The 13,114-nt window shown below is 38.7% G+C and overlaps 1 protein-coding gene across 5 annotated transcripts in view; it reads right to left on the reverse strand.

The window, feature by feature from the left end:
* LOC129636757 (mucin-2-like) overlaps positions 1–13,114 on the reverse strand; it is a 35,821-nt gene that overhangs the window by 1,088 nt on the left and 21,619 nt on the right. For 4 of the 5 annotated variants that reach the window (XM_055560406.1, XM_055560372.1, XM_055560386.1 and 1 more), the window contains exons 5-7: positions 12,824–12,919; positions 9,428–9,483; positions 4,909–6,359 (exon numbers count right to left, since the gene is read on the reverse strand). In XM_055560406.1, the coding sequence (XP_055416381.1) occupies positions 6,225–6,359; positions 9,428–9,483; positions 12,824–12,919 (287 nt within the window). In that variant the 3' untranslated portion in view covers positions 4,909–6,224. Of the gene's footprint in view, positions 1–4,908; positions 6,360–9,427; positions 9,484–12,823; positions 12,920–13,114 lie in introns of those variants that run through there. The other variant, XM_055560377.1, reaches the window with a different exon arrangement.

Here is a 13,114-nt window from a genome sequence, read left to right on the forward strand (position 1 = left end):
CACCTTTTAGTTTCAAAAAACTCACACTGGTCTCTTTCAAGACACTCATGCAATAGAACACAAAAATTTATAATCTGAGAAGACAAATACCACACACCAAATTGAAGTACTAAACCAGGAGGCACAGTCTCAAAGATGGCCAGAAAATGGTTTGGCTGGTGTTTTGTAGCTGAGGACTGTGACCCTTTCAGTTTTCATTCCAATCCCAAAGAAAGGCAATGCCAAAGAATGTTCAAACTACCACACAATTGTACTCATCTCACACGCTAGTAAAATAATGCTCAAAATTCTCCAAGCCAGGCTTCAGCAATATGTGAACTGTGAACTTCCTGATGTTCAAGCTGGTTTTAGAAAAGGCAGAGGAACCAGAGATCAAATTGCCAACATCTGCTGGATCATCGAAAAAGTGGGAGTTCCAGAAAAACATCTATTTCTGCTTTATTGACTATGCCAAACCCTTTGACTGTGTGGATCACAATAAACTGTGGAAAATTCTGAAAGACATGGGAATACCAGACCACCTGACCTGCCTCTTGAGAAACCTGTATGCAGGTCAGGAAGCAACAGTTAGAACTGGACATGGAACAACAGACTGGTTCCAAATAGGAAAAGGAGTCTGTCAAGGCTGTATATTGTCACCCTGCTTATTTAACTTGTATGCAGAGTACATCATGAGAAACACTGGACTGGAAGAAACACAAGCTGGAATCAAGATTGCCGGGAGAAATATCAATAACCTCAGATATGCAAATGACACCACCCTTATGGCAAAAAGTGAAGAGGAACTAAAAAGCCTCTTGATGAAAGTGGAGAGTGAAAAAGTTGGCTTAAAGCTCAACATTCAGAAAACAAAGATCATGGCATCCGGTCAAATCACTTCATGGGAAATAGATGGGGAAACAGTGGAAACAGATTCAGATTTTATTTTGGGGGGCTCCAAAATCACTGCAGATGGTTATTGCAGCCATGAAATTAAAAAACACTTATTCCTTGGAAGGAAAGTTATGACCAACCTAGATAGCATATTCAAAAGCAGAGACATTACTTTGCCAACAAAGGTCCGTCTACTCAAGGCTATGGTTTTTCCAGTGGTCATGTATGGATGTGAGAGTTGGACTGTGAAGAAAATTGAGCACCGAAGAATTGATGCTTTTGAACTGTGGTGTAGGAGAAGACTCTTGAGAGTCCCTTGGATTGCAAGGAGATCCAAACAGTCCATCCTAAAGGAGATCAGTCCTGGGATTTCTTTGGAAGGAATGATGCTAAAGCTGAAACTCCAGTACTTTGGCCACCTCATGTGAAGAGTTGACTCATTGGAAAAGACTGACGCTGGGAGGGTTGGGGACAGGAGGAGAAGGGGACAACAGAGGATGAGATGGCTGGATGGCGTCACCAACTCAATGGACATGAATTTGGGTGAACTCCTGGGGTTGGTGATGGACAGGGAGGCCTGGTGAGCTGCAATTCATGGAGTCACAAAGAGTCGGACATGACTGAGCGACTGAACTGAACTGAACTGATCCTGTATTTAAGATAAATATATATAAGTATTCAAAAAAAAAATGGCTGTGTGAGGAGGCCTTACAAATAGCTGTGAAAAGACAGGAAGTGAAAAGCAAAGGAGAAAAGGAAAGATACACCCAGTTGAATGCAGAGTTCCAAAGAATAGCAAGGAGAGTAAGAACGCATCCCTCAGTGATCAATGCAAAGAAATAGGGGAAAACAATAGAATAAGAAAGACTAGAGATCTCTTCAAGAAAATCAGAGATACCAAGGGAACACTTCAGGCAAAGATGGGCTCCATAAAGGACAGAAATGGTATGGACCTAACAGAAGCAGAAGATATTAAGAAGAGGTGGCAAGAATACACAGAAGAACTGTACAAAAAGGATCTTCACGACCCAGATAATCACAATGGTATGATCACTCACCTAGAGCCAGACAGCCTGGAAAGTGAAGTCAAGTGGGCCTTAGGAAGCATCACTACGAACAAAGCTAGTGGAGGTGATGGAATTCCAGTTGAGCTATTTCAAATCCTGAAACATGATGCTGTGAAAGTGCTGCACTCAATATGCCAGCAAATATGGAAAACTCAGCAGTGGCCACAGGACTGGAAAAGGTCAGTTTTCATGCCAATCCCAAAGAAACGCAATGCCAAAGAATGCTCAAACCACCGCACAATTGCACTCATTTTAGACACTAGTAAAGTAATGCTTAAAATTCTCTAAGCCAGGCTTCAGCAACACATGAACCGTAGACTTCCAGATGTTCAAGCTGGTGTTAGAAAAGGCAAAGGAACAAGAGATCAATGCCAACATCCGATGGATCATGGAAAAAGCAAGAGAGTTCCAGAAAAACATCTATTTCTGCTTTATTGACTATGCCAAAGCCTTTGACTGTGTGGATCACAATAAACTGTGGAAAATTCTGAAAGAGATGGGCATACCAGACCACCTGACCTGCCTCTTGAGAAACCGGTATGCAGGTCAGGAGGCAACATGAAACAACAAATTGGTTCCAAATAGGAAAAGGAGTACATAAAGGCTGTATATTGTCACCCTGTGTATTTAACTTATATGCAGAGTACATCATGAGAAATGCTGGGCTGGAGGAAGCACAAGCTGGAATCAAGATTGTTGGGAGAAATATCAATAACCTCAGATATGCAGATGACTCCACCTTTCTGGCAGAAAGTGAAGAAGAACCAAAGAGCCTCTTGATGAAAGTGAAAGAGGAGAGTGAAAAAGTTGGCTTAAAGCTCAACATTCAGAAAACTAAGATCATGGCGTCTGGTCCCATCACTTCATGGCAAATAGATGGGGAAACAGTGGAAACAGTGTCAGACTTTATTTTTGGAGCCCCCAAAATCACTGCAGATAGTGATTGCGGCCATGAAATTAAAAGACAATTACTCCTTAGAAGGAAAGTTATGACCAACCTAGATAGCATATTGAAAAGCAGAGACTTCACTTTGTCAAGAAAGGTCTGTCTAGTCAAGGCTATGCTTTTTCCAGTGGTCATGTATGGATGTGAGAGCTGGACTGTGAAGAAAGCTGAGTGTGGAAGAATTGATGCTTTTGAACTATGGTGTTGGAGAAGACTCTTGAGAGTCTCTTGGACTGCAAGGAGATCCAAACAGTCCATCCTAACGGAGATCAGTCCTGGGTGTTCATTGGAAGGACTGACACTGAAGCTAAAACTCCAATACTTTGGCCACCTCATGCGAAGAGCTGATTCATTGGAAAAGACTGTGATGCTGGGAAAGATTGAGGGCAGGAGGAGAAGGGGACAACAGAGGATGTTATGGTTGGATGGCGTCATCGACTCAATGGACATGGGTTTGGGTGGACTCCGGGAGTTGGTGATGATGGACAGGGAGGCCTGGCGTGCTGTTGTTCATGGGTTGCAAATAGCCAGACAGGACTGAGCGACTGAACTGAACTCATAAAAAATATCAGAGCATATCAGAGGCAGTAAAATAGTATTGCTTCATTAAGCATGTTCTAGATCACAGAGTCAAAAATCACACCCTGCCTTAACAGTCAAAATTAGAAAGCAATGGGTTAGATGAGTTTTATAACATGAATGCTCACAAATCAAGTTTACACAAAGGTCATTTGTGGAGTTTTGATATCAATGCTTTTTTAGAATTTGTCTGTAGGCACTATTTTTATTACCTAAGCCTGCCCAGAAATGATATGAAATGCACTGAGTCTTCATCAGCTCTGATCTTTAAACAGATTAGTCATATTGCATGGAAACAGGTTAGTTGTTCAGCAGCTCAAAATGAGTCAATGTGATATAGCTGCCCCCAAAATAACATGAGAAAATACACCTTTTTGTTTTTGTTTTGTTTGCTTTTCTATATTATACAACATCTTCTACAATAAATATTTTCTTTCTAATTAGGTGATTGAAAACTGAAACTTTAAAGAAGTAAACATTGAAAGAACAAAAGTGAACTAAAAGGATGTTATCATTCATGTTTTTCTGTCTGTAGGGAGCACTTATTTTTTTTCCACTCTTGGAAGCTGACAGTCAAAAACTCCTAAAGGCCTGAGTTTTGGACTCTAAGAGACCTGCTGTGTGGTGTGACCATGGATTGGCACTTAACATCTCTAAACATGTTTATAATTTGTAAACTGAGAATACTACTACTGCCTGTCTCACAGGTTTACTGCATGTCTGCAATAATAAAATCCAGCATCTATGGAACACTTGCAATATGCTGGAGATTATTCAAGGCGTATTTTGTGGACTGGCTCATGTGATTAACTCAGATGTAGGAAAGACTGGGTACAAACATCCAATGAAAGAGAACTAAGAATAATGGATGGCAGTTAAAGAGGGACGAATTCAGAACAAAGAAAGACTTTGCTTAAAACCCAAGCTGGACCAGATGAAGAAGTTTATTTTGTTGGAAGTAGGCACTGGTTTCCTACCTTTACAGATGCTTGAGAAAATGACTGCAGGGATGCATACAAAGAAGATTTAATTTTTTACTGGGTGAAGGGGTACATTTGCAAAAACTGTAAATTGAAATGCCTGTGAGGCCAGACAACTAATGCAAATGAAAAGAGCAGGCTGGGTATGGAATAACAGGGGATGGTGGGAACCGTGGGGAGCTGGAGGCATGTCCCTATCCCCTGCCTTTGCGGGTCTTCAGCCTGGAGGTGTCTTCCTGAAGATTTTTGCAGAGCTGCCTTCTGCTTCTTTGGGGCTCACTCACATAGCCTACTGCCCTGCTCCAGTATTCCCCATGGTATTTCTCTGAAAGTTCTATAAGGTCCTGTTTATTCATATATACGTTTTCTGTCTGTTCTACTCATCTTTTCAGAATATAATAGAAATCCAAAAGACATGCAATAAATAAAGCACTGAATGAAATCAAATAAACTAAACAACCCATTCAAATGACCACTGAAACAATATCTGCAATTTAATTCTCTTGCTCTAAGAGATAAGGTTTGAGGTGTTGTTTCTGTAGCAGTTATGACACAATTCCAGAGAAATATACAAATGCTTGGAGATGGAAATGGCAACCCACTCCAGTATTCTTGCCTGGAGAATCCCAGGGAAGGAGGAGCCTGGTAGGCTGCCTTCTATGGGGTCGCACAGAGTCAGACACGACTGAAGCAACTTAGCAGCAGCAGCAGCAGCATAAAGATGCTAAAATCATCACTGGAAGGTTGAACAACAATGGAGGTGCCGTATATACTAGATTTTGCAGGATCTGAGTATAAAATAGAGAACTCGGAAGGAAAAGAGGAGAGGGACAGAGAAATTTTCCTTATGTTTACTAGAGTAAGAACATCAAACGGCATTATTTACACAAACCATTTCAAACATACCGTAGTAGCTCCGCCTTGCTACCCTGGCAAAAATATCCTAAATTGAGGAAAACATGAAGATAAAATAAAACATATAAGCCAAAGAGTTTTTGAGATTTTTTTCCAAAGTATATTATTGCGATTATTACTTTAATATGTGCAAAATCAGTACAGCTCTCAGAGTCTTAAAAAAAATCAATTTAGAAGAAAAAATATTTTTTAAAAAGGAGAAAAAAATCAATCTGGACCCTAACCTGATAACTCCAGGTAACTTCTCTTGAATCTCTAGGAGCCAAGTAAGCCCCTTTGTATAGGATATCTTCTGATTCATAGGTTTAGTGTATTGACCTACATGCCCTAGCTTACTTTAATGCCATTATATTTCACTGAAAAAAACCCTGAATATTGCACTTCTCCCATAGAAGATAGGTTTTACACACACATACACACACAACTGGTGGAAGGAGACCACGAGGTGCTGGATGACTGTCATGTGAAACCCTTTGTTCTTCTCCTAGCTCTGAAATCATGTACCCACCTAATGTCTCTTGTGCTTCTTCTATTAAGTGGGTGTTATAAAACCATCAACAGTTTTACTCCCGATAGGGATAAAATATTGTTATTGAGGGAATGTGAAAAGAACAAAATGGGAGGGAACAAATCTTGTATATAACCTTGGCTTTTGACTTCCAAATCTCAACTTTACACAACCAGTGCTTATTTCTCCATATTTAAGTTCTCAGAATTTAAATATCATGTTTGTGGAACAATAAATTTAAGATAAATTTAAAAAAAAAAAAAAAAGAACAAGGTAAGAAGCAAGAAAGTTATATGAAAACTGAAAACATGTGGCTCAAGAATACTCCTGTGGGCTCAAGAATATTTCTGAATATTTCAGTCCTGAGGTGACTTACTTCTCCTAATCCAGAATACCACAAACATGACCAACAATGCCAAAACAGTAACCGAGATTCCAATGTAGACTCCCTTGTTGGTGCTCATCCATGTTTCTTGTGCCAGCACCGCAATCTACAGAAACATCAGCAGATCAAACACAAAACAGAAAAATAAAACAATCTTGTTAGAGTTACAGGCAGAAAACATTTCAGAAAATAATATACCCAGTCACATTATTGTTTATTGGCCCCTGGCTAGTTCTGGATCATGAAGGGTAAGACCAAATGATGTAAAGTTATAGCCTTATGATGAAATTCTAAGACAACTCAAAATTCAAAATGTGTTTGGGAGTGGTGGAAATGTTTACATCTTACTTGCAGTGATATTTAGAGAAGGGTACAGACTTGTTAAAACTCAAACTGTATGCTTCAAATGACTGTGCTTTATTAATTTATATATTTTATTAAAAAAATCTCTTTTCATAAATAATCCTCTTATGAGACTCTTAAAAAACAATTCTGGTTCCTATGTAAGTTGCCATGGTGGTGCTATTTGAATGTGTTCAGTTACTGAAACTAGCCATTAATTTAAACACTTTTTTGAACTAGAATTCAAGATTCTATGTCTTTATAAATGGGCATGAAAGTAGCTGCTCAGCTTCATGGCTCCGCTTAAAAATTAAAATGCTGTGCAATTGGGAAAAAAATTCCTAGTGTGAGAGATCATCACTTCCTAAAGTAAATCCAAAATATACCAGGTCATCATCATGCTTGCCTTCTTTACATAGCTTAATTCTAATTCTAAAGATGTCCTACCAGGTAGGTATTTTTACAGAAAGGAAGTGAAAAGCAGAGAAAAAGATTAAGTCTCAAGTCTCCTCCTGCATAAGAGTTTAATCTCTGGAGTCAGAATCCCAGACTAACTTTTATTTAGTTGCTCTGTAACCCTAGCAAGTTATTTAGCCTCTCCAAACCTCTTTTTCTGTCAAATGCAGATTAAATAGGGTTCTTGGGAAAGGTACTTCAGGTACCTCCTGATAAATACTATGAGGAATACACAGGAGGGTGACCTAGCCTCTGAGGTGTCCTTGCCTAAATGGAAAACAGTCAGTGCCTTGAGAGGGAAAAGCTGTGTTATCACCTTACTTGTGGGAGGGAAAGCAGTTAGATGGAACACAGGGTTACAGGAAGCAGTCTTTGCTGGCTTTTTAAAAAATATTATGTTACATAAAAACTGGAAGTTCATATTTGAGTGTGCAGCTCAGGATAAAGAAAGGAAAACAAAAATCAACCATAATTTCAACATCCAGAAATAGTTACTATTACCATTTTTCATTACATACTCTTTTAGAATTTTATCTTTCTAGTAGTTTTCTTAACAGACACAGTTACCGTATCCAATGTATACTACAGTATATACATCATTTTATTTTGTATCTAAAACCTATATATAATAATTTTTTTTTTCATTTTTGGCAATGCTACATGGCTTGTGGGATCTTAGTTCCCTAATCAGCCATCGAACCTCTACGTACTTCATTGGAGGCATGAAGTCTTAACCACTGGACTGTCAGGGAAGTCCAAATGCTACCTGAAAAGTTAGTTTTTTCATTTAACAATTGACACTCTCTTCTCATGGCAGTAAGTACACTGAAGTGACAACATTTTCAGTGGCAATAAATGGGCATGCTTAATTGATAAGTTATTAATCTCTTATTATTGAACTTTTAGGTTGTTTATAACATTTTCATGATTATAAACAGCAGCAATGTATATCTTGTTTTATACATCTTTATGTATATGTTCATTCTCTCCTCAAGATGCATCTCAAGAAGTTGACCTGCTGGGTGGAAATATATGCTGCTTGGTTTCAAGATACTTGGGAGACACTTGATGTCTTCACGGTCAAGACACAAAAAGCCCACAATTATGCTACCACCTATTGTGAACTTGCTTCTGTATCGCTTACATTATATAGAAGAGATTAATTGCTACTGAATATACCTGTCCTGCAGGTAACTGAGGTCAAAAACAATCTTCTCATTCACAGTGTTTGTTTCTTTTTTTTAAAACTAGCATAAGTCTGACTGACATGACATTTACATGGTGGCAGTTCTGCTATTTAACAAGCACAACAAATTCAGCCCATATCCATCAGATCAATCAGTACCCATATCATCAGAGTGACTAAATCTTTCATATCATTCCTACGTGGTAGTGTTCTCATTGTCACTAAGTTATGCAACATAAGGCCATTTGACGTCACATTAACCCCACTTTGCTTAAACTTGAATTTCTCTTATAATGTCCATGCTGCAATTTCTCACCACTTGCAATCAAGATTACTCTCATACCTGAATCTGTTCATGTTTTTTTTCTTCTAAGAGTTATTTGCACATAGTGAAAGGAAAGTTGTTTCACCCAAAGGAGCCAAAAGTGAAAAATCTCACTGATAAATTCTTCTAACTTACACACAAAGATGAGGCTTTGATGAACATCATGAGACTATAGTCCCTTGGATTTTTCCCAAGCTAATTGTGGGGAAAATGCAAGAACAAATTACAGAATCAAAGAGTTTGAAGACCTTAGGACCTTAATGTGTCATCATATGGGGAGGATTATATATAGAAAGACTCAGCAGTGGCCTCAAAATTTCTCTATAGGAGGAAAATTGGATTGGAAAAGGATATTAGGGGGCCTATGTTTAAGGAATCACACTTTCACTGACATAATATTTTTGGTGGGGATGGCCCCCATTCCACTACATCAATTCAAGGCATGTTATTTCTCTAACAATGATCTAAGTCTTTCTTGGTATGTAATGTTAAGTCACTATGCCTGAATTAATTCACTCTCTTTTTCTTATTTTCTGGTCAGGAGAAATTCTGTCCTGGGTGTATATGTGTGTCTAAAGTAAAATATGACTTCCCTGTTGGCTCAGACAGTAAAGCGTCCATCTACAATACAAAAGTAAAATATAACTTTTCAGCTATTTCTAACAAGGTAGTGTATTTATATAGACTTTTAAAATTAATTAAACTATCCCTATTTAAGAGTCAAAGTGTTTCTTCCTTTATTTTTTTAAATTAGAAAGAATCAATCTGTGGACTAGTCTGACAATAATAATCTCTAAATGTAACTTGATTCCAGAAGAGACATATAAGTGAATCAGGCTAATAAAATAGGAAGGAATATGCTTACAGTTTGATTGTTATGCCAATGAGGATCTGGAGACTGGGTCACAGTGCCATTTCCATCTGCTCAACAAGAAAGAAAATTAATGAGAATTACAAAGATATTGAACTTTCCTGTGAACACCAAATATATTCACACTGCCTTCTGGTAATGAAGGGAAAGTTGAATAATTATATGGCCTAATGCTATAGGCATCCCCAAAATAATACCAAGTTACTGCTGCTGCTGCTGCTGCTGCTGCTGCTAAGTCGCTTCAGTCATGTCCGACTCTGTGCGACCCCATAGACGGCAGCCCACCAGGCTCCCCCGTCCCTGGGATTCTCCAGGCAAGAACACTGGAGTGGGTTGCCATTTCCTTCTCCAATGCATGAAAATGAAAAGTGAAAGTGAAGTCGCTGTCGTGTCCGACTCTTCGAGACCCCATGGACTGCAGCCTACCAGGCTCCTCCGTCCTAACATTTATTAATTTAACTAGTAAGGTTGTGCTTTTTAACCATTTTGTCATGGACCCTTTGAAAATGAACCCTTTTTTTCTCCCTATTGGGAAAAAAAAATGCATGCTCACAGAAAATTTACTGACAACTTTAGACAAGTCAGAGTGGCCCATTGTCAGAACTAGGTTAAAAATTACCACTTACAGATAAATAATCAGTATTTTCATGGCAGCTCAGAAACTTCCAGTGAGTGCTCAGAGGTCATTACACATCCAAAGAGCAGAACCACTCTGTTCAAAATGAACATTACATTGGTTTTACATTCAAAATGTGAGTGAAATGCACTAAGATACCTCAAACAGGTGGCATCCAACTCCTACATTATATGCCAGTGTGCCCAGACACTGATCCAAATGTGCTTTAGGAAATATATTACGTCACTCCCAAGACTAGTATACCTTATACTACCTAAAATCCCAATATAAAAGGATACTATGCCTTAAAGTTTTGAATGCCCAAATTTTAATAATGTTTTGAAATATCTCTTTTGTTCCACAGAACATATACAGTTGGCCCGTCTAAGCAACTATAGGTCAAATACAGGATTTTCTCTTTACTGAGTATCTATTATATACAAGCACTTTACATCCTTATACCCATTTTCTGAATCCGAAATTTTAGATGAGGTGCTGAAATGGTTGAAGTTTCCAACTCTACTAAAAGACAACAGCCTCAGCTTATAACCACCGCACACACTATGTTCCCATCCAATGTAAATTCTGCAGGTCTCAGAGATTCCCGTACTACTGACAGAGCTATAAAACCATCATGTTCTAATGGTAGTGAAAATGAACTAACCATATCCCCCTAAATTTTAACAGTTTACAGAACTGTATCTACAATTTAAACATCCCGACACTACTTCTTCCAGAGACAGACAGTGTCTACAGTCTAGTCTCTGTGTATGACTTACGTTATAACCTTAAATGCTTAAGCTATAGAGTGAGTGATGTTTTTAAAAAAATAAAAAGGACTTGAGTTAGATGAAACTTGACTTCAGTGCTGACATGTCACTTACCAATGTGACCTCGATCAATGTCCTTTACATACATATTACATACATATGCATGTAAATGTATGTATTTATATTTCTAGCTGGGGTAACCTTGAACTACAAGCTGTTGATAGTACCCGTCTCATAAAGTTATAACATTAGATAATATAAGTAAGGTGCTTAACACCATATTAAACAAATATCAGGTATCACAATTATGTTGCTATATAACAATAGGAGCAATGGGGAAGGAACACCATGCAATGGATTTTCCAAATATCCTATCCTTCATTCCTTACAAACATGTAGTGAGGAATGAAACAACTTGCCCATGGATGTGTAGCTTGAAACTGCCATTGGCGGGCAGTTGAATTGGAAGATGTTTGTCTAAAGTAGAACTAAATGTCCTCCTCAGTCTGGCAATGGCAAGAAATAAACCTGCCCTGAAAGAATTAAATGAAATAATGCACAACAATTTGCTGGCACATGCATCTGAAAAGGTAGGTGCAGGCCCTAAGAAAACCAAAATTCCTCCTGGACTAACATTCTTGGCTTTGTGAGGCTTTAACCCATTGAAGTGTGACTCGGGCACTGTGAGGATTTGGCTGAAGGGCCTCAGAGATGCTGCCAAGACGGCAGCAGTCACAGAAGTCGTGGGGACACAGCTGCTGCAATGCCTGTTCCATGCTGCCAAGTCTACTTGACCAGGTTTTAGTGACATATTTCAGAGAATAATTTCCCATTTTCTACTTTGTTCTTCCTCTTAGCCTAAAAGTGTGGGGTGCAGTTGCCCCAACTGCTCTTACCTGTATTTTTATCTGCTTTCTGTTTCTGTGCCAAGAAACACTTCACACCAAGGATTTCACTTTCAAAACCAAATGTCACTATTAGCTAATTTCAATCAAACTGGTCCCTCTCTGAGTCCTGCTGCATGTTCATTTTCAATTAAGAGCTTCCTTGAATGATTGGCAAAGTAGGCTACCCTGGGGGTCTCCTATAGCAACTCCTGAGCACGATGAATCATATGCACAAGTCTTACAAAATCTTACAAAATCTGACCTTGTTGGATGCTTCACACGCACATGGACAAATAAGCCAGTTCTGCATTACAAAGGGGTTCACATGTGGCACTCTCCAAATTTATCACCATGGGTAACAGAATTAGTTGGGAAAGATGACAATTCAATATCTTTCTCCATTATAGGAAAAACAGACTTATCTTACATCTCAAAAGAATGTGGACTTTCCAAAACTACGGAGAACTGGAGTCTTTGGGAGTGGAATAGTACAATCCTAGTGGGACCTGCCTCTTTGGCTCTGGTGCCCATGTCCTCAACCCAACTCAAAGTGTCCATGTGAAATGAAAGCTCGACAAGGCAGCAGGGGAACCTCCTGGCTCTGTGTAGTTTCTGGGACTTAGAGGAAGCATAAACAGGCAACCGGTTTGGTCTGGACCAGTTTGGATTTAATTGTTTTAAGGCTCTGTCCAGGGAAGTACGCCTAGAAATAAGTTTAAAAACAAGGCTGATTCATTTTATTTAGAAAAATGTGGATATGTATGTGGATGATCCCAAATCATATAAGCTGCCTGTGTCATTCAAATGTACGTATTTCTGGATATTCTAAGTAACAGTCATAGTTGCCACTCTATCATTTACCTTGTAACTGTGTCCCCAGATCTTTATCTCATATAATGCTTGTAAGAATAAGTAATATTTCCCCCATTTTCCAAAGGATAAAAACAGATTCAAAGAGGGTAATAAGACATTTGTTCAAGTTGCATAGCTGAGTGGAATAGCCATTGTTGGCATTCAAGTCATGCTTGTCTTATTTCAGAATATGTGCTCTGAACAATGTGCTAATATTATCAAAATTTGAATGCTCCCAGGTGTTCAGGAAAGAAACTGAAGTTACCTGTTGAACAAGAGTGCCATGGTGAGCTGGTTATGTTTCTTTCATACAGGGTAGTAGGCTGGCTTTCTGCTGTCTGAGTTGGAGAAGATAAAGAAGCTATAGGAATGACAAGAACGGAAAAGTAGTGTTCAATTAGTGGAGGAAAATTTACACCCCCAGCAGAAAGAACAAACAAAACTAAATCAGAAATTACCCTTTGACTGTTTCTTAGAAATATATTAATAGATGTCCTTGAGGTATTACCCTGCTATGTAAGCATTTCATTATCATGAATAAATCTGATCTAGATAA

Source organism: Bubalus kerabau, chromosome 1 (assembly GCF_029407905.1).
Source record: "Bubalus kerabau isolate K-KA32 ecotype Philippines breed swamp buffalo chromosome 1, PCC_UOA_SB_1v2, whole genome shotgun sequence".
Classification (NCBI taxonomy): Eukaryota; Metazoa; Chordata; class Mammalia; order Artiodactyla; family Bovidae; genus Bubalus; species Bubalus kerabau.